Raw genomic sequence first — 21,405 nt, 5'->3', positions numbered from 1 at the left:
TCAGTATATATGAAAATTAAAATTTGTATTTATTTGGGTTTAAAAAGAGCAGATCTTTTGAGAGATAACTTTTTAAAACTCAACACAACAAACCAAATCAACGGTTTCAAAACTTAGTTTTCCCCATAATTACTGAAAAAATTATATTATTCAGGAAATAGCCCCATAAACAGTTACCCTAATGCAGACCAAACACTTTTTATGAAAGGAATATCAGACATTTATCATTCTCTTAGTGTCTGACACATGAATTAACCTGCTTCATTTAGTTTATAGCAGAATGTATCCAGTGAGGAGTAAAAGAAGCCTATTAGATTAATAAGTTGAGCAGTGAAGTCCAACTTCTTTTATTGCAGTTTCATGAATTCTTCATCTGATTTCCTTACAACCAACCCCTCTGCATACACATAGAACCAATCAGAACAATCTTGCATAGCCCAGTAAACTGCAATAAACCCCAGAGAGAAAGTAGATCTCATTGTGTAGTGAATTTCTGCTGTTTACTGTTACATAAATATCATAGTTCTCACTGTATTCTACTGTATTTATCAGTACAGTTAAAACTCTTTCTGGGCTCCCTGAAGCAGCTGGAGTGGATTTATACATCACCTCCAAAAGTATTAGAAAATACCGTTGCAACAAACACAAAGCAGTGCATAGAAAATCCTCTTTCAGCATAAAATGCATAGTGAAGTACAGAGGAGTATAAGAGGAATCATTTCAATGTCAAAAAAATATAATATCAAATTTTAAGAACTGACTGCTTAGGATATAATTTATGCCTGAGATCTTCCTCTGAAAATGTACCACAGCCTCTTCGGTGATGTTCTTTGGTGATTTTATGGTAAAAGGCACCATGCAAATGTATCTAAAAGTAAATACAATGCAAAAATGTGCAAATAGTCTAAATGTGCTCAGTATCATCCCACAAATAAACATGTTTGCCAGGGATGTTAAGATCTCGAAATCAAAGCTAACAACACATATTAAACAAAAACAATTTGCAAAGAGTATAAAAACTGGTACTAAAAAGACAAAATGCACCAATCAGTAACTAAGTGATTATTTTTGCAGTAACTTAAAATGATACAGGTTAGTGATAAGTTTATGATCCAGTAGCTGCCTATTTTACATGACTTTTAGAAAATGGTATGTGTGAAAGTTATTCTAAAATAAAAATAGGCTGGTCATATTTCTAAGATCTGACCAGTTTGAAGCCTTGGCCAGTGTCCAATATCGCTGGTGGAAACCAGTTGAGTTTGACTCTCTTCAGACATCGCAGGCAGACGCTGCACATCCACAGCAGGTTCAGATTGCCGCACCACAGCGCCAGATGAACCACCGGGTAGGTCATCCGAGGAAAGTACATGCTCCAGTGGTTAGTAAGATCACTTCCTGTTGGCAGGTGCAGCGTGTAGTCACTCCAGTGTCTGGAGATGCCGTAGGCGGCAGAAACCGGCCTGCCCCTCTCCGACCACTGGATGCTGCTGTTTGAGTTGCAGTTGTACTCCACCCACTGAGAGGTGAAGTCTCCGAGCTGCGGGGGGTCCTGCAGCTCCACGTCTGTCACTCTGGAGAGTGTCGCTCCCTGCACAGCCACGTACAGACCCTCCACCTTCCTGACCTCCTTCACCCACGGCAACGAGTCTTCGCAGTCGAGCACCAGAATGAGGCGTGAACAGAAGTTGCTGTTCTTCTCTCTCCACCACTCCAAGATGTGATCCAGGCGGAGAGTGTCTCCTCCTGATGATGAACACACAGAGCAGCACGTTACAAAACACACTGACAAGAAGTGCACGAGTAGAATAAGCTTGCTACTTCCACTGATGAAGATTATCTGATGCAATAAATAAACAACAAAAACATTTGTATTAAAATTACAACCAACAATAACAAATGGGTAAGGCTCAAAATGTGGCCACACAATAATCATGTAAGAGGGAAGAAATATGAAAAGAAATGCTTTAAGATTGTAGATATTCCCTATCTGACTATTTTTGGTCAAGTTTTAAACAGCAGAAATGAGGAAATCTGTTTTCCACTTCCTGTTTAAGAATTGTTCCTCTTTTACCACAGCTATATTGAACTGTACTGTTTTTAACTTACCAATTGAAGGATATGTTAGTAGGGTTTTAAGAATCACAATTTGTTTTTTGTACATCAATGAGTTATTTAAAAGGGAATAATGTGTCCTAGACCTTCTCTCATCATATACAGTATGAGGATTAGGTCATCCTGACTATGGCGGCTGTAAACCTCACCTAAAGCATCATTAGACTTGATTTAGTTTCAGTGCCCTCTGGTCTAAATGCTGTTTCAAACACCTTTAAACTCAATAAATTCATTGGCAACACTACATCCTCACAACAGGGCTGCACATTTATGGCCAAAATAATAACACTGATCGTTCTGCTCAATATTGAAAATGTAATTATTTATCAGGAGTATTCATTAATAAGAGACAATGGAGCATTTTAAACTGACAGCAAACTGACTTTACTTTTAGGGCTAATTAAAAATAACTAGACTTTGCAATGATAATCATGCCACTATAGCATGCAACCAAATAAAAAGACTTTAACCTTACATAGAAAATACAGTTACATTAAACTCAGTTATTGACAAAAAAACACTCCTCCCACCTGCCAGCGCCCACTCTCCAGTCCTGTGGGTGTGACCGCTGTAGAAGATCACGTAGGTGTCATGGCGAGGCCCGTCTGCTGTGCGGAGCTCCAAGAAGGATTTGATCTTGGCCTGCAGAGCCTCAAAAGTCACCCCGCTGGTGGAGTAGTCACAGCCGAAAGTTTCAATCAGGTGTTGGGCGAAGAAGCGCTGAACGTTGTTCAACATGCCTGTAGAGCGTCTGTTCAGCTCCTGCACCTGGTCTGGAGGCAGCAGCATGGGCTGACCGTCAGGGCTACAAGACAAACACAAATAAACTAGAGCAGTTGAAGTGAATGAATCATGTCTGTATAGATAATCAGTCAAGCAGCGCAGGCCAGAGAATCCACCTGGCTTTGGCTTACAACTCCTTGGTTGTAAGTTTTCTGCCAGAACTTATTGCATGCAGTATTTGCTTGCTAACAAAACTTATAGATTTTTTATGGCTGTTATTTAATTTGAATCATACTCTGTACAGGAAATATCCAGTCCAGTTTTGTCTTATTGATGTGTGGCACGATGCACAACAATATCAGGAATAACACACAAAAAACACAATGCACAAAATATCGATTTTAACCAGGGGGATATTTTGACATTAAGCTCTTACAACTGACAATTTTTTATTTGACTAATATCCTGGTTGGATGACATGGCCTATCTAAATATGGCTGTAATTGTGTCCTACTCTGCCAATGGTTATGCATTATGCATGTACCTGCAGTAGTTGGTGGGGATGACCACTGCGTAGCCCACACAGGTTCCTCCCAGGCTGTTCCCGAGTTCATGGAAAAGTCCATGGAAAAGACACTCCAGAGGCAGGACAAGCAGAAACATGCTCACAAAGATGCTGCTGGAGGCCTGTGGAGCACATTTTTGAGTCAATGAAATACTGGTTTAGACTTGAATTACCAAGAATAAAACTTCTGTGAAAGATTGTATGACACAAATGTATTGTGTCATCTAGCTGCCCATACCTGCCAACAAAGAGCAGCAACAGCAACAGTTGTCACCAGCGTGAAGAGCACCAGGCGTTCAGAGAGGAGACAGAAGTGTCTCATCCCCTTTGAGGCCATGATCTTGTCCAGCCCGCTGATGCCCGACCCCTGGGATAAGCACAGCCTCTGGCAATCACTGAGCTTGGTATGAAAGCCCCACACAGTGATCACAAACACCAAGTGGCAGATGGACCAGAAGAGCACACACACCACAAATCCTGGGATCATGAAGTACCACTGGTACAGGTCTGTCAGCTTCCGAGAGGCCAGGATGATGAAAGTCACCTCCATCACAAGCAGAGGCAGGAGGGACAGCCGGCGCCAGAGGCCCCTCCACACCAGGAAAGGCTGCCAGCGTTCGGTCACAGAGAGACCACTGAAATAGACATCCAGCAGAGGGTCGCAGATGAGCTGGCTGAAGAAGCAGGCGAGGGCGAACGGGTTGGTGGTGATGTTCAGAGACTTGAAGAACAGCACCGCCGTGATGACGGCGAAGCAGACCAAGTTGGGAAGAGCCAGGACCGCCTTCATCCGGAGGGCAACCATCACCGTCGCCAGCGCCACCACCAGCACCATCACGCTCATTGACTTCTGGATGAGCAGTGCCGTGCTGGCAGTGGCGAAGCCCGCCAGCTCCAGGCGCTCTGCCGAGGTGAGGAAGGCAGGACGGTATCTGGCGCATCCCAGCAGTCTCTCCAGCAGAGCCCACAGCGTCCTCAGAACCACACTGGCCAGCAGCATGTAGTTGGCCGCCTGCTCCTTCACGTCGCCCTCCAGGGCGGGGCTGTTGAGGAGGCAGAGCAGACCCAGCAGAAAGCCGAACCACAGGTGGAGGAGGCTGAGGCTCATCCTCTCCATGTTGTAGTAGTACAGCACACTTGCTATCCCCAGGACAAACAGAGCCAACACGAAGATGACAAGAAGACTGGACTCCGCGGTCCTCTCCCACCGGGCATAGAGCCCCAGACACAGGGCGACCAGCAAGTTGAGACCGGACAGGTAGCCCAGCCACCGGACCGACGACCACATGCTTACCTCTCCGTTGACCTCCTCCAGCCGGGTCATCGCTGCATGAAGGCAGTGACTGACACAGTACCGTAGAAAACGACACATTTTGATATGAAAAACTACCTGTCTAAAGCCAGAAACAGGCACTTTGATGTGTTATGGTCGGTTTAGTGCCTGGTATAACATTTGAAATCCCGCGACACCGGCACCAAGTTGAGCTAACTTCGTTGAGTGGCTAGCTTAGCAACCGTTAGCTATCAGCGATGCATCTTTGCACCGGTAACCGTTAGCAACATAAACATTTACATCTTGAAGATGGTTGTTTCGCGTTCTGTTCACCTGGTGTCCGATACGAGTTTAAATCGTATAAGATGGAGCGCCCTGAAACTAGCTGTCAAAAGTGTGAAAGACATATCAGTTCTAAAAGTTTGTCACGTCAAAAGTTTTGAGTCAGATGACAGTCGCCATGACGCTGGCTCCGACTACGGCAAGTGCTAAGGGTCATAAGTGTTACGCCAACGTTGAAAAAGCAATCTGTATTTAGGTTTTTCCATCTTAAATTTTGTTAATTCACACTAAATTGGTTTGGCTTATACTTTCAATTAAGGTTTCTTTAACCGAAACAACTTTAATTCAAGGTTCACTTATGAGCTGATTTTTTCCAGAACTTTCAACTGCATCTCATGTGAACTTTGGAACTATGTTTTACTGAACCAGGCACATGCCGGCATCCCCTGGGCCAGAGTCTCTCTATGAAGTGGCTGTTGATATTTCTTGTTCGAAAGCCATAGAGCTCAGCGAAAAGACACAAAATGACTACAAAGAGATGAAACATGACCATAAAGCGACATAAAATAAATACAGAGATGTTAGATTACCACAAAGTCACCAAACTACAAGCAACTGCATTGTTTGTAGTCGTTTTGTGTGTCTTACAGTCTGAGGGTTCTGGGATTGGGGGTGGGGGCTTTTACCTGTCTTTTACCTGTTCTTATAATCCATTGGCGACCTCCGACCTTGAGTTAAGATTGTTTCTTAAGGGTCATGAACAAACTTTTATACTCAAAAATGTTTGGATTTCAAGGGGACCAGCTCGGTTTATTATTGATTTATTGATATTATTGATTATTTATTTCCAAATAACTATGCCCACAGGTCTCTAAAATCTACACGTGTCCGGGAAAAAAAATACCGAGGACATGACCTCTGTGCCCAAAGGGCCTTAAAGGCTAGGTATAATACATGTAACCAGTATACTAGGCATAATGTACATTATTACTATATGTAATAAATTAATCCTGCCCCATGATACTGGCCCCTGCTTTATTCATGTTTTCATCCTGTACTGATGTTAAATATTTTCAGTGTATCAAAAAGGCCTGCTTGAGTGGGTCATTAATTGACCCACTTTATATCCCCAGTCACAAATGCCCCTTCATAACTTCATAGGCAGTAAACAGAAGTATTTGAATATTTAAAAATAAAGGCAGAACACACACAAAAAACTCACACAGACACTTTACATTTACATTCATTTATAAAAGAGAAATACAACCATACTATAAGCACACATTGTTCTGCATTGTTGAAAATGTTGATAATGAAGATGAACCATCTCATGCAAATGGGCCAAAAGAAACACTGGAAGACAAATGCACCAATCAGTCACAAAACACGCTTCTTCAGAGTCTGAATATGTATGGTACTGGTTATTTTTTCTGTTAAAACAGAGGAGATATCAGCAGAGAGATGTGCATTACTGGAAAATGATATGGGAATGGCAACAACACACTGCATTACATCAACACTGGAAATGTTTCTTGTTAACTGGATAGTTTGTATGTACTGTCAGGCCTAAGAAGCTTGATATCTTTTGTTAAAAGCTATGATTTTCATTTCCTCCAAGGGCATGAAAGTCTGCTTGCAACATAAATATGAACAAAGAAGGCACCTTAAGACTTACTAATGTTATGGGCCCATCATATTGGTTGTAAAATTGTCATCATAGGAAAATAATTACTTTTTGTGACACCCTTTGAGATCAATGATAAAGTGCCACAGACCAAAAAAAACAAAAAACAATGTAGATTCAGTCCTTCATTCACACTGACAAATCCAACCACACCCACACACATTTGGCCTGCTCCGGGACAGGCAGGAACACACACTGACATTTCACCTGGTAGTGTCTTTAGCTAAAACCTCCCCCCGCAGGATATAGTATCCTCAGATCTGGTCTTGCTTGCTATTGCTAAAATCTACAGTATCTCACCTGTATGACAAAACGGTAAATTAGTGCAAATCTCTTCTGTCGAGGTGAATTTTCTGACTGTGAGGAGCTCAGATCTGGATATTTTTTGGAGGCAGAGTACCTAACTGTATTCTCACAAAGTTACAAAATTGTGTCAAAGGATATTGGTGCTGTTTAGTCCATCTGATATGGATCACTGACTTGCAGTGTTGTACTATTCCTCTGCTTGAGAATAAAAAAATGTACTGGAAATCTAACAGGAGATAATTCGTTATTAATATTTGTGAGGACAACGAGAGGAGGAAAAAAAAAGTGTAATACCTACTTTGAAACACTCGTACCTTGTTACACAATGAGTAAACACAGTTACAGTTTCACATTAGTAAACCTAGTAATACTCCTACCGTATGGTTCTGAAAATGTTTAAAATGCTACAAATACCACTTTCTTGTAAAAGATACACAAATCATTCAGAGGATGCCAAGTTAAAATGGCATTGCCACACTTTACACTGGACAACACCAATGTTTTGACTGTTGAGAATATATATTTCAAAACAATGAACTTCTTTTTTTTTTGTCTTGGAAAACTAAATGCACATCAAGAATTTTCAGAAAGTCTAGCTGCATGACTGTGACAGAAGCAAGCGTACCAAGTCCAGTCGTTTCCACCTCAGTCTCTCCAGTGCAATCAAACTCCTATCAGACTGCTCGGGTTGCTGTATTTGGCTTTTAAACTAAGCAGCCTGCCACACTAGCTTATTCAAACAGAGACTGAGTACAGAATGTAGACAAGCTGACTTTTGTTATTGAGAGCTGATTGGAAGATGGGATGGAAATCAAGGAGCGGGGAGTTAAGGGATCTTAAGGGAATTCACTTTCCAACTCTTAAAAAACCTAGCTATTTATCAAAATATATCCATCTTAGTGTGTGTGTGTATGTTTATAGGTGTGTGTGTGTATGTGTATGCACTCTCATAGGGAGTGTGGATATGAGAAAATAATCTGTAAACTTCTCTCTTTCACACTGTGCAAACTGCATTGTTTTGAGTTGAGGGAGGAAAAGGTGGAGAAGAATGCAGCAGGTTAGATTTGGCAGCGCAGCAGTTGAAGGGGAGGTGACAGTTACGGTGGGAGTGGGGGTGGGAGGGGGATAGCTGGTTTAGCCTAGCTCTGAAGCAGTATGGGGTCCTCTAGCTCATGGAAGCCAGGCACCGAGCTGCTCTGGCTCTCCCCAGAATCTGAATCGTAGGGCGTGTCAGGTAGCTCCGTGAAGCCCCAAGCCAGCTGGTCATCCTCAAAGTCGGAGCGCACCTGCACGGGCACGTCGGCACAGTCTTCCTCCTCGTTGGAGTGGAAGTCCTGAGGGATGTAGAGCATCTCGGGGTAGTTGCGTGACACCAGGTCGCTGGTGGTGGCTAGAGACACCTTACGGAAGGCGATGAGATGCATGTGGGAGTACTTGACGTATTTGTAGCGCTTGAAGCCCAGCGACTCCACCGCAACGCGCCAACTGCGCATCATGAGGGCGTGGCGGTTCTGGTGGGACGAGTCGGGCGTTATAATGAGCAGCAGGCCGTGCAACTCCAGCAGCTCGTGAGCCTTCTTGCAGCAGATCCAGCGCTGGTATGGTGAAGGGAAGTAGGAGAGGAGCAGCGAGAAGACCACCACGTGGAAAAGCTGAGCGGGCAGAGCGTCGATGGGGTTGTGGAGCTGGCGGAGGAAGGCCTCGACCGCATCACCTGCCAGCTGGAGGGGTTGCTGGAGCTGAAGGTTGAGGAAGTCACACTTGTACACACTCTTCAGGAGAAAAAAGGACAAAAAAAAAAAAAAAGAAATCTGCATAAATCACAGTTCAAATGTGATCTTTTAAACCCACTATCAATGTCACTCCACTCATTTAGTTTCAGTACTTGCAGCTGCAGAATGTGAAGCGCTTTTTGTTCTGCTTTCTGCTGAATTCACACAGACCCTAACCGCAACATCAATACTCCTGCATGAGTCATTTCTGGTGTTGTTTTGCTCTGTAATGCCAGCACCAAGACACCAGACAGGAAAACCTCCTGCATTTTATTTAAGATATGTTGTCAACAAAAAATGAACAGAATGAATACGCACTCATACCTCAACTGCAGGCACTATGTCAATACCAACTGTGAGGAATTCATCAAACTTCAAGAAAGGGTTGAAGCAGCTTCCCACATCAAGGAGACGCATTTTCCCCAGCTGGGAGATTGAACTGCAACACAAATGTGAAAGAAGTGTCAACTGTAGCAAAACTTGCCCACACATAATGTGCTTAACTATTTGTACATATTAAAAAGAAGAATCTTATTGGCAAACAGACATGTTTATGGTACATGCTCTACCAGGTGGCTCACCTGGGGCGCCAGAGTGTTAAACAGAGATTAACACTGAATTGCAGTAATTTAAAAGGCATTTCAAACTTAAATGCCTGCTAAATAAAGACTTTTAATATAACTAATATACTTCTCTTTCTGCTCTGCCAAACATTGGCCCTACATAGGGATGACCTCAAACTTTATAAACTTATAGCATACTTTGCTTAAATATTAATGCTTAAATATTCTGCACCTTTAGAATGTGAGTGAATATACACTGCAGACTGCATTGGCCACTAGGAGGCCTTTACAACTTGAACTGTAGCAAAATCAACAAAACATGACAATTCATCTAATGTTGATAATTCAGGCCTCTCCAGATTTACTGGGTGAAATATGTTTAAGAATAACTTACATTTGTAGAAACTGAAACAAACAGAAAAAAATCCGGAAAAAGACATATAGATATTCAGGCAAGTGTTTCTCCTGGGTGATGGGTGAGAGTTTAGTCACTCTCGTTCTTGCAGTTTTTAAATGTGTTGCCAATCCATACTAAATATTAATTCTTAGCTGTCCGAGGATGTAGTGTGTTCACAGTGGTAAAAATGAAGTAGGCACAGTACTATTATTGTCCCACCAGGTCCAAAAAAACAAAAATCCTAAGCAGTAAATTTTTTGAAAACATTCACTTTCTTTTAGTGGAATTTAATTTGCAGTGAAATTTTAAAAAGTTGTAGTTAGATTGATTGATGTCAGACTGTGCACATATTTGACCATTTTACGTTACTATAAAACTATAAAGTATGTTAATCTCTTGTATACTATCTGCAAGAACAGGATACTATAAAGATTGGTATATAGTGTATACTTTTATCTACATTTATGGTAGATAAATATGTTGTAAATATGTTATATAATATATATATAACTTACCTGGGGATGGTGCTGTACGGTTGGGCACTTACAGATGCTGCCGTCAGACCCATGCCAAGCATGGCACTCTTCTCATCCTTTTCTAACATTCTTTTCATCCCGCCATCCAAAAAATATTCCTGACAGACACTGTGGAAGTAGAATCACAAGATTACATAAACCTTCCTGTGACATGAGAGTGACTTGTCACATCCTATAGGTTTGGATGAGTCAGATTCACCCTCATGAGGTCTGAGACAGCAGCTGAAAAACATTTGCAGACAGCCGTACCTGCGACACCATTCGATGCGTCCCTCTCCTTCGCAGTTTTTGGTCCAGTGGTTGTCTGCAAGATTCTTCATGGCGAGGGCGTATTCACTCAGGGTCTGCTCATCCTCACAGTGCTCACGCCAGATCTTGTCAAAGTCGCCCACTAAGGGGAAAGAAAAAGTAAAATCAGGGCAGAAGTAACAAACAAAAACTAATCAAAAAAATAAAATCAGAGCTCACAACAATGGATGCTTTCAAAGTTAGCTTGAGCTACTGGTATCATCCACTTTATGACCGCTCAAGTCCTACTTTTCTCCTCTTCTAGTCCTACATGTACAGCAAGTAGCAAACATTCACAACCTACTTGCCAACTTTGGTCACCCAACTTAGCACCAAAACATGATTGCACTCCTCTGGAAAAACCATTTACTGCTACACTGCCTGCATGTTCACTTGTCTCTGCCAGCACAGAAGTGGGTGTGTTTCTCTCTTTTAAAAAAAAGGAGAAAAAAAAAAGAAGAAAAAAAAAAAAAAAAAAAAAAAAAAAAAAAAAAAAAAAAAAAAATCACCCTCAAACAGCCATTTCACAGTAATAATAATGTCCACAAAAATTCCCTTCTGCACATCTTCACAGCTTCTCAGAAGTTTACAGCCTGTAGCGTAGGCAAACACACTGATAAGGAAGAAATCCCATGACCACAGGGAAAAACTGTTTATCAGATTTACAGAAATGAAAGGACAACAAGAAGAGGGGTGGTAAACAGTGTCGCTCTGAAAGCATGACTACTGAGTGTGAGTCAATGCCAAGCCTCCCAGATCATGCTTTACTTATTAACCAATCATGAGGTCTGTTAGCAGGATGACCTCTCTCTGCCGTCTCCAAAAACAAACAGCTAGTCTCTTACTCTGAATATTTTCTGATTTAACATGTATTTCAATCATGGTTATTGTAGTGTTTTTCAGGGTGGACAATCAAGGCAGAACCTAAACAAACAACTGCAAAACCTGACCTTTTTGTGCATTGCTTACTACACAACCGATACTAGGAGAATGTGGCCACTTTGAAGCAATTGCTTTAAAAGTTGTGCTCAGTAATTTCTTTCTGTTGTTTCCTTTGAGTTTTGAGAGCAGTGAAACCTTCAAATGTATGTTTCTAATTCAGAGGTAGTCAAATGAAACAACCCAGTCAGGCATTCAAGCAGGAGAAAAGCTACTTTATGATATTTGTGGCTTTTACACCTGCTTAGTCAAAAAAAAATCATGTAGCCTAAAAAACTGTTGTGCTGTTCTGCTGGAATTACAAGAGAAAGATAAACTAAAGCTAAGGTCTCTTTTCTGAAGATAAAGGTTTTGCACCTGCCGTGAATTTGCCTTTTCTTGTGTTGCCCTCCTACACAGTCTCGAGAAAAACTGTGCATTTCCTCAGAAAGAGAAAACGAGACAGAGCGTAGCGACAATAACAACACAAAGTCTCTGTGTGGGCAGGTATTGTAACAAGTTTTTAAAATCCAGGCCACTTCAGCATTTGTGGTTGGCACTTAAAAATACAAAACAGTCTTTAACTGCAAACTAATAGCTGGAATAAACCCCTCTGTCAGTTCTGTGAAGAAAAATGCCAGTTTCTTCTTCTAAGAAATGAAGACACTCAGATAGTATTCGTGAGTGCTGATGAGTTGTGAAAGGGTTTTTCCAAACTTCCCATTTTACATGCTCTTATCCAGACTGACTCATAATAGGAAACAAGACAAAGACGACTCGCTCGGCCATGAGCAATCGATTTACCTTCTGTAAGCACCGTGCAAACTCTCACTAACATGGTGCCGGGCTTCTTGCCATACAGTACCATGTATTGGAAAAGTAACAGCATGGAACAGCAGTAGATGGGGTTAGGTTATACACCGTCATAGCACAGAAAGGAGATTTTGCTCTATAATCTCTGTGGTCAAATGTGGCTATTGTGGGCAATTTTGCAAATCAATGAGCAAGACTGTTTAGTACCTTGATTTGTCAGCTATTCAATTCACTGGACACAGACAAGCAGTTATTTTGTCTGTGAAAGGTTTCTCAGATTTTCCACAAATTATACTACATAAACTACCACCCCTAGCAGCAAACTAAAGCCTGCATCAGCATTTTATGTAAGAAATATTTACTTATTTTGGAGAAGTTGTCTAGCAGACTAATCCCAGTACTCAGAAACAAAGCTAATTTGGTTGTAAAAGTTGCACCAAATGTTTGCTCAGTCCACAGAGTTATCATTTATTGGCAATAGAGAGGCAATTGAAATTCATTCATTGTCAACAGACAGGCTGTGTTAATGTCTCTCATTAGTAAGCTATAAAGGCCTCAGTTGGCAGCACACTGGTTTTGGAAGAGAGATAATACATGTTTACAGCAGAGACACAAGATTACAAACAGCAGCACCATTTGCAGTGCATGTTATGTTAATGTTAAGTAGCTTTAAAGGCCTTGCTTGCTGAATGCAACCCTCGATGCTGTCGGCTGCAGTCTGCCTCCACAACAGACAGCCAGCTTCAAAACGCCACCGTCAGCTAGCAGGGTTAGCAAGCAGAGTGAGTCATGTTTACTAGCATAACTATTAACGGAAACGATTTAATTTGGTATTTTTGAGCTCACGCTGAGTGTTAGCCACTCGGCTGCAGGGCCACAGACAAACAGAGGGGCCCACTGAGGCTGCTCACCCTCTCTGTATTTCCTGCGCAGTTTTCTGTGGACGTTTTTGACGACCCCTGACAACTTCTCCTGCTCCCTCTTGCACGGTGCTTCGTCTGGGATCGGCATGTAGAACAGCTCCGGGTGGTTTTCTGTCTCCCCTGTCTCGACATTGTCTCTGGGGTCCATAGCACCGCACCGCCGATGCTGCCTCTGCCAGTTGCTTCCCCTTTTCCAAGCTGCAACCCGACCGGCGAACCGGCGCACCGGCCAACAACACGCAGGCTGATTGGTGGACTTTGACAGGCTCGCCACACAACTGACAGCCCGTCGTCCAATCACAGGCCTGGAAACGTACCTGAGCCTTGAGTGCGCATTGTGGAGCGTTTAGGTGCATCTTGTAAACCCCACAACTCCTAAAGTTATCTCAACACCTCATGACATGACGGAAAATTAGGTTGTTTCTGTTAAATGTTTTCTTTTTTTCATTAATAATATAAAAACAGTTGAACAGTTGTTTGAGCTGCTGGAAAATTCAACAGATCCTACTTATTTCTTTATTTTTTCTGGATTTGGACCCCATTATTAGGCTATTTTTTCCTGAAATTAAATATTTATTTATTTATTTAAACAACTGTGCCACGCCACACTGTAAATGGAGTTTAATGTCAATGTTTTTAAAGACCTTTATAACTCAGCACATATGAACCATATAATTTATCTCATCTACTTGCAAAATAGTTTAGTCCAAAAACATGCTCATACAAGTGTTCAGTACAACCTACAGTGATTTGGCACAGATACTGCACCATAGAAAGGACCTTTGACTAACTCTCTCAGCAAGTGAGATAATCTGATTAGGCCCACAAATGGGATGTAGTCAGCACAACATTTGACTAGACATGAACATGATATTTTATCTGTGCAAAGGGGAAATAGTAAGGCCCTTGGAAAGCCACAATAAGTAAAATTGAGATTAGCATAAAGTTAGTGCAGATTATACAGGTGGTGCATTAGACATCTCGAATCTACAGTATGAAGAGAGAATTAAAACCATGTACATGAGTAAAGACAAAGATTATTTTGAGTTAGGAGACTGGAGAATTTTTACATCAAATAAAAAGCTCTGGAAAAAGGAATGAGAGCATTTCAGTCTAGTATGGTAACCTGACTGCGACTAATATAAACAAGCCACTGTCGTCAAAACAGCTGGGAAACATTTCAGCTGCCAACAAAATTAATGAATACTCTGTTTAACTCTGCTGTTTACAGGAAAGCCTAGTCCATTATTAACAACACTGAACAACCAGTCATAAATACATGAATTTCCCCTAGGGGATAAATAAAGTATCTATCTATCTATCTATCTATCTATCTATCTATCTATCTATCTATCTATTTAAGATTTTGAGGTAATGTCTTCTCAAGGATGCTGTAGAACACCTCCACTAAAAAAAATATATGCAAGTGTATTTAATATAATGAACAAACAGCAATAAAATAATGGGATTTTAATTACAACAGTTGTATCAAATATCTTGCATTCAGTATGAGAAATTAACAACCCATAAATGTGTATCATATTACATTTTTGTGCATCCAATTTGACTTGTACTAACTGTGGATATTGTGCCACCGACTACAGTGTTATTCACCTTGTCCTAGTCATAATTGTAGTTTGTTGACAATTACAATTAAAATTTAGTCTACATTTGTCAAATTTAATAAGAGAGACTGGCTTGAGTTTAAAGGGGTTCAGTTGTTACAGCTATGAACACGTGAAAATTTGCAAAACATAAATGAATTTCCAGTTTCTTCACTGCTTTTTTCCTGATTTAAAAGTTGAATTTAGTGTGAAATAAGGAACATTATGGTTGTATCTGAAGCTCTGCTTTCCAGACTGTAGTTATAAATTCTTTTAAATCCCTTGAGAGAGTATAACTATTCCTCTCTCCCCAAAATAACACGTACCACATGACGGCTACTGCACTGTTTATTTAACTGCAGATATCAATGTGATACTGTCATGGATGGGATGTAATTACACCATACAACTATTTCAGTGTTAGCAAGTCTTAATGGAGCGTCATCATGTGAGGTCTTACATAAAGGCTACTAGTGGTAAACAGGAAACAAAGTGACATAAGCCTACTAAATGATAATTTATGTCATTGTTTCCCATTTTAGATTGTGTCTTTATTGTATTAATTTGGATTCTGCTCCATTGTGGCTCAAATAATAAATCATCCATTTTCCATGTAAATATTTCATTAAATAGACAGGAAATGTCTCTATGAAGGTAGCACTACTGCGTCTTGGTAAAAATACTTCCTGACTTCAAACGTTGAATCAAATACTCACAGTACATTTGATTTATCTCTGCAGTCGAGTTATAAAAGTCCTGGAAATAGGTCAGGCAGGCATCTGTTAATGTGAAAATTAAGACAGTTGGCTAACTGCTGTCTGTAGTGGCTATTGTAGTAGTAGCTATTAACACTCATGATCAGAATATGTAGTCCAATAGGTGTAGGGGTCAGCCAACATGTTCTGATGATATGTGGCCAACGTAAGCTCCACCTCCACAGCTCATAAAGATTAATAATTATTGCTCTCATGGGTTTTATTGCAAGGCCAACACATATCACTTAAGGTGAAAAAACAGGATGGTTTCATGTTTAAACCAAACTTCCCATGTCAAGTCACAGATTTCCAATTTATATAAAAAACAAAAGGACACTTACAAAAGGTGTTGGGTACAAGCCCCTGGGGGCTAAATTTGGTCTATGAAACAGACTGATATACTCTTCTGTATGTCCGACTTGTCAAAAATGTTTTGTGTTTCTTTGAGTGGCTAAAAATGTTCTTCTGGCAAAAGAGAGAGGTAATCCTCACAGCGGGCTGCCCTGGAATCCCCTGGCGAGTACATTACTGCAGCTGTGTTCAGCTCAAAACACAGCTAAAAGCCAGAGTTCAAACAGGGAGCAGGAACTACGTGCTATAGCTGCAAGGCACTTGATTTGACTCTCTATTCATTTATCTTGAGACAAAATTACTGAATTACTTTGGACAGGCGCTGGAAGCTGTCAGAGGAGTACTGTGCTTTACTAGATTTATTGTTGTGGACTAACACTATGTCAGAAATGCACACGGCCTTGGCTCAAGGTTTGTCCTCTACTTGGAACAACTTCATCTTGGAAAGAAGCCTGTCATTCTTTCCCAGATGAAAATAAGAAAAGAAGCATGGAACAAGATGAGGAATAATTCAAATTTCCGTCTATTCTATCCCAGGAGCCGTTTGTTCTTGCATAAATATTGACTTTCAGGCTGCACCTTGAAAAGCCCATACATGGCATCTAAATGGTATGAAAGTACAGGTTAATATTCGTGTTCTTCAGCTTGATGCCAAACATATTTTAAAGCTGATAAGTGATGCCTGATTTGATCAGAATGCAGCCCGAGATAAAAAAAAAAAAAAAACCCAAAACATTTCAACACACCAGAAACACAAATAAGAATCCAAACTGTCCGATTAGAATCCGGTTTCTGTGTTCTTATAGACTTTCAGGGCATGATTGCAGATGTCTGACATAACATGAACCCTGAAGGCATGTTTCCTTTTGCAAAGCACAGATTTGGGGGTTGGATTATCTATTACTAACCTGCAGACATTGAGAGGAAAATGAAATCTATTCCAAGTATATAAACTCTGCTGTTTATTTGTAAGTGAGTAAATCTAAGTGCAGTCCACTTTATTAAATACAAATTGCAGAAATTCAAATGAAATCTGCTCCTAGTTTGAATCACACTGAGCTGGCTACTATGGTTAATGAATAAAACGTAATTGAGCACACTGAATTATTTGTCTATTGTACAATTTATTCATTCCAGACTTATGAAAACTAAGTTCAACCTACACAAATACTCATCCACACACACAGCACACTGATGAGTTTCATGTACACCTCAAAGATGAACTCTGCAGAAGTGATCAGCGTGACCCATGGTCCGAAGTTTTATGTACAGTAAAGCAGAAAATTGGTTCATACTCTTAGAGAGTTAACGTCCTCCCATAGGGAATACACAGCATTTGTTCTGATATGTGTCATATATATTTAAATCAATGCCCATTCTTATTAACTGTTTTATTTTTTACTTGTTCTATTTAGACCAACACTAAATAGGGAAATATCAAGTGGCATGTAGCAAAAAAGGAAACCTGCAGACATTTGTGGGTGTCACGTCAACATTTTCTACACTCATAAGCCTCAGACGTCCACATTAGACATTATCACAACTGAAACATTTATTTTACAATTGAATTCAACCAATTCTGTTGTTGTTCTTAGCTGGTGGTGGTCTCTCTCCTTGACAGTAGAGCCAAACCACTGATATCAAGTAGAGCCCAAAACAGGCAAGAAAATCATAATGGTATGCCACAACCAAAAATACCACTAACAAGGTGGTGTATAACAATGTTTTTGAGATATTGCTGCAGGAAAAAGTCTTTTTCCACCATGAAAGATTTCCACTGGCACTTCCCTGTTCACTGGACAGTGGCAGAGCTGCAGCGGCGGGCTGGAGATCTGCCATGTCCTCGTCTTCATGAAGGCAGCTGAGGTGTTGTTCTTCGTCCAGAGACTCACTGATGGAAGGCATGCGTGTGGAGAGCAGTTCTTTCCTTCTGCTCACAGAGGGCCTTTTGCCCGCACTAAACCCTGTATCTTTGTTTCTGTCTTTAGCGGCCTGCGCCCCGGCGTGAACAGCCCTCAGACAGTGCATGTACAGCTCCACCTCATCGTCTGAGTCAGAGTCTGCCGAGGCGCTGTCATGGCTCGTTTGGTCACTTTCAGGTTCATCTGTTAAAACGCACGAGTCTCCCTCTGCGGCGCGGGATTCGTTGTCAGCTTTTGATCGGTCATGTGTAACATTCTCGCTGCTCTGAAAATCCTCCTCTTTGTAAAGATGCATTTCGGTCGGGATGTGTGCGCTTCCCCCCTTCTGCTCTTTGTCAATTACACTCTTGTCCTGCACACTCACTGGAGCAGATAAACCATCCTCAGCCTTGTTTTGTGTAATGTCTAACCTCTCTTCAAAACACTCCACTTCATCTTCCCCGTCCTCTCTTGTCATTCCCTCTGAGTCTGCATCTACGACCTCTGAGGCTCCTGCTTCATCAACTACAATTTCCTCCTTGTTATTTGGATTTTCTTCTTCTGCGTTTTCTTCCCTTGGTTTTACCTGATGCCCCCAAACCACACCAGTTTCATCCCCATCGTTTGAATCCATTTCCATTTCTACCTCTCCCTCTGTTTCCTCTTCTTCTTGGACATTGGTCCTTTTGATATTGACCTCTTGCATCTCTGCAAAATCTTTTTCTTTCTCCATCTCTGTCTCCTCTTGCTCCTCTCTCTTCTCTACTTCTATCTCCTCAGCTACTTCCTCTGCAGCTGTCTTTTCTTTCTGTGTGGCTTCAACATTTTCTAATTCTTTCTCATCAGCTTCCCCATCTTTTTTGGGCAAAATCTCCCACATTTTTTCCTCTCCAGCCCTCTCCTCATCCTTTACCCCCCCGGCATCTTCAGCCTTGGTCCCGTTCTCTCCTGCAGCTGTGAGCTCCTCCACTGGTTTTTCCTGTGGTTTCTCTTTTTCCTCCTCTGTTGTATCTAATGGCGTCTCTACCCCTGCATCCTCCGACTGACCTCCTTGGTCTTTCTCCACTTCATGGATATCTGCTTTTAAACTTATTGCCTCGCTTTCCTCTTCAACTGTTAAAATATTCTCCTCCTCCTCTTCAACCATCATCTCCCAGTTTTTTACTTCAGCGTTGTCTGCTGAACTAAAATCCTCCTGTTTTAAGACAGCTGCTTCCATTTCATGATGCTCTATTTTTTCGGAGACAATAATTGGTTCATCTTTTAAAGCGTCTTCGTCTTTCAACTCCGCAAATATGTCATCACATACGTGATAGTTACTCATCATTTCTGTTGTCAGTGACTCAGCTTCCTCATCGCTAACCTCAATTTCAGCTGAATGTTTTGTTTCATCCTCGTATGAGTTGTTAGTCAACTTATTTTGCTCTTCTGCGTTATTAGTTTCTTCCTGATTTTCCACAGATGTGTCAGGTGTTGAGAAGTCCTTTTCCTCAAGAGTTTCATAATGAGAAATGTAGCCGCTCGCAGTTTCTTTTGCCGCTGAATCACTGATTTCAGTGGGATTCAAACCAGAAAGGCTATGGGCCTCTGAAGATGCAGTGGTTGTTGATATTGTTATGGTTTCGCCACTGTCATCCTCCATGTTTGACTCATTTTCTCCACCGCTGCTGCTCTGTTGGTTTGTCTCATCATTAACATCCTCTAATACACTCTGAGGAGGCTCAAGTGGCAGACATGACGTGTCCAGATCGGCCATGACTTCTTGAGCTTCACTTTGTGAAAGTGTTTCATCTAGACTGGGGCATTTAATTCGTGAACATAGATTCTCCGGCAGCTGAGCCTGTTCTGTTTCTGCTGTTGTTCGGTTTCGGGGGTCACGGGTCAGATTGTCTTCCTGTGCTTCTCCCTGGAGATGTAAACTCTGAGTGTGTATATCTGCACTCAACAAATCTGCATGTAAAATGTCTACAGGGTGTGGATGTACTTCTGTATCTCCGGATAGAGTTTGAAGAACTTCAGATGAATTTGTGCATCTGTGCTCTGACTGTATAAACTCACCTGGATCCTGCAGAGTACCTGTGCGGTCCAGGATGTCACCTGCACTCAAAGCTGTCTGTTCTTCCTCGGCGGGAGGACTATTCGGAGTGGCATCTGAGCCATCTTGATTCGATTCCTGCATCTCATTCACATTTCCCTGAACATTGTCATTTCTAACATCTGTTGGAGCAGTGCTGCTACTCTCTCTTCTTTCAGTATGAGGATAATGTTGAGTTAAGTCTCCAGTATTCAGTGTAGCCCGTGCAGGATTTCCCCCATCACCTATGCTCTGACTTTCACTTCCCATTCTGCCAAACATCTGATGATACAGTGGAGCCACCACGGTTCCAAATGTGAAGCTGGTTGTCTGGCTAACAAGGCTCTCGCTGATCACTGCTGAAATAACACTGTCAACCGGTTCATCTGCAGTGCTGTTAGTACATTCGTAACTTGTGCCTTGCTTCTGACTTTCCCCCTCGGCTTCGGAGACAGACTTGTTGGTATTTCTGCTTTCTGCGGGGGCGGGCTCATCATCTGAATGCTGTGGGTTGTCTGGGATATCTGTGGTACTCTCACCTCCTGTTAGTGTGGCTGAGTCAGCCAAATTGTTGCTCTCAGATTTCTCTGGCTCACAGACAGATATGCTCTCATGTACTGGTGACGTATCATGTCGAACACCAAGGAGGGATTCGCTGCATGTTTCTCGCGCCTCAGAAACAATCTCAGAACGTTCTGATTTGCTCCTCCCCTCGGAAAGTGATCGCACATCTGATTGCTTTTCCTTTTGGCTTTGGCCTTCTTCTTGTGCTTCCTGCTTTGCTTCTGGAGGTGATTCATCCCTGTCAGTGTCGCTCGCACCCCTATCTCTTTGAGCAAAGTAGTCCCTCACCCGGGCCATCCGTGCAGCCTTTCTGCGACTTCTTCGGCTGGTGTTTCGTCTGTTCTCGACCTGAGCATCAACAACAGGAATATATTAATTTCAGCTCGCTCACACAGTAGTTATGATGTTTTAGGAAATGGGAGAGGGGTGACATGTGAAGTTGCACATCACACACTAACACGCTCAGATTAAATACTGTATGTGGCTGCATTTTTGATTTAATGCAAAAGAATAAAATAGCTCGCATGACAAAATATGAGACACTGAGGAACTGCAAACAGTATGAACTAAGTGTCCTTGAGGTGATGTTACACTGGTGCTACTCAAGCTGCAGTCATGTGACATTCTCTCAGAAAGTGCACCAGGGTTCATGCAAAGCTTTCGGTTCCTCCTGTACCTCATAAACACACCATGGTGCCTTCAAGTACCCTTTCATAATACATCAAACCTGTCAAATCAAGTCTGAAAATAAGGCATGGTTTTAATGGTTTATCAATTAGAATTTGTTGAGTAAGTTGTCAATCACAGGACATAATATACTTACTTAACCTGCAAATACAATTATGTATGGCAGCAGAAATGTAACCTGTTTATTGCATATTTGGCAGCTAGAAAGTCTGACGTCAACTATAAAATGTCTTAGTAAACTGGACTGTTGTGTTTTGGTTTATGACTAATAAAAATGAAAAGGTGAGTTTTTACTCACCTGTAATTTCTGTACA

At 41.6% G+C, this 21,405-nt stretch overlaps 2 protein-coding genes across 2 annotated transcripts; both read right to left on the bottom strand.

Annotated features, from left to right (window-relative positions):
* Positions 1-78: 78 nt before the first annotated feature.
* On the bottom strand, positions 79-5,192 carry LOC111229641 (transmembrane protein 168-like). The gene is made up of 4 exons (XM_022756055.1): positions 3,639-5,192; positions 3,380-3,522; positions 2,643-2,917; positions 79-1,743 (listed from the first exon to the last, which is right to left on the bottom strand). The coding sequence occupies exons 1-4, from the start codon at positions 4,770-4,772 to the stop codon at positions 1,196-1,198; spliced, it is 2,100 nt and encodes a 699-aa protein (XP_022611776.1). The 5' UTR covers positions 4,773-5,192; the 3' UTR covers positions 79-1,195.
* Positions 5,193-6,185: 993 nt separating this feature from the next.
* On the bottom strand, positions 6,186-13,372 carry bmt2 (base methyltransferase of 25S rRNA 2 homolog). Its single transcript, XM_022756066.1, has 5 exons — positions 13,144-13,372; positions 10,463-10,604; positions 10,193-10,321; positions 9,042-9,156; positions 6,186-8,717 (listed from the first exon to the last, which is right to left on the bottom strand). The coding sequence occupies exons 1-5, from the start codon at positions 13,301-13,303 to the stop codon at positions 8,085-8,087; spliced, it is 1,179 nt and encodes a 392-aa protein (XP_022611787.1). The 5' UTR covers positions 13,304-13,372; the 3' UTR covers positions 6,186-8,084.
* Positions 13,373-21,405: the final 8,033 nt, after the last annotated feature.

This window comes from Seriola dumerili, unplaced genomic scaffold (genome assembly GCF_002260705.1).
Source record: "Seriola dumerili isolate Sdu_G_001 unplaced genomic scaffold, Sdu_1.0 BDQW01000242.1, whole genome shotgun sequence".
Taxonomy (NCBI): domain Eukaryota; kingdom Metazoa; phylum Chordata; class Actinopteri; order Carangiformes; family Carangidae; genus Seriola; species Seriola dumerili.
Note: the sequence above shows the minus strand (reverse complement) of the source record. Positions and strands in the feature narration are given on the sequence as shown.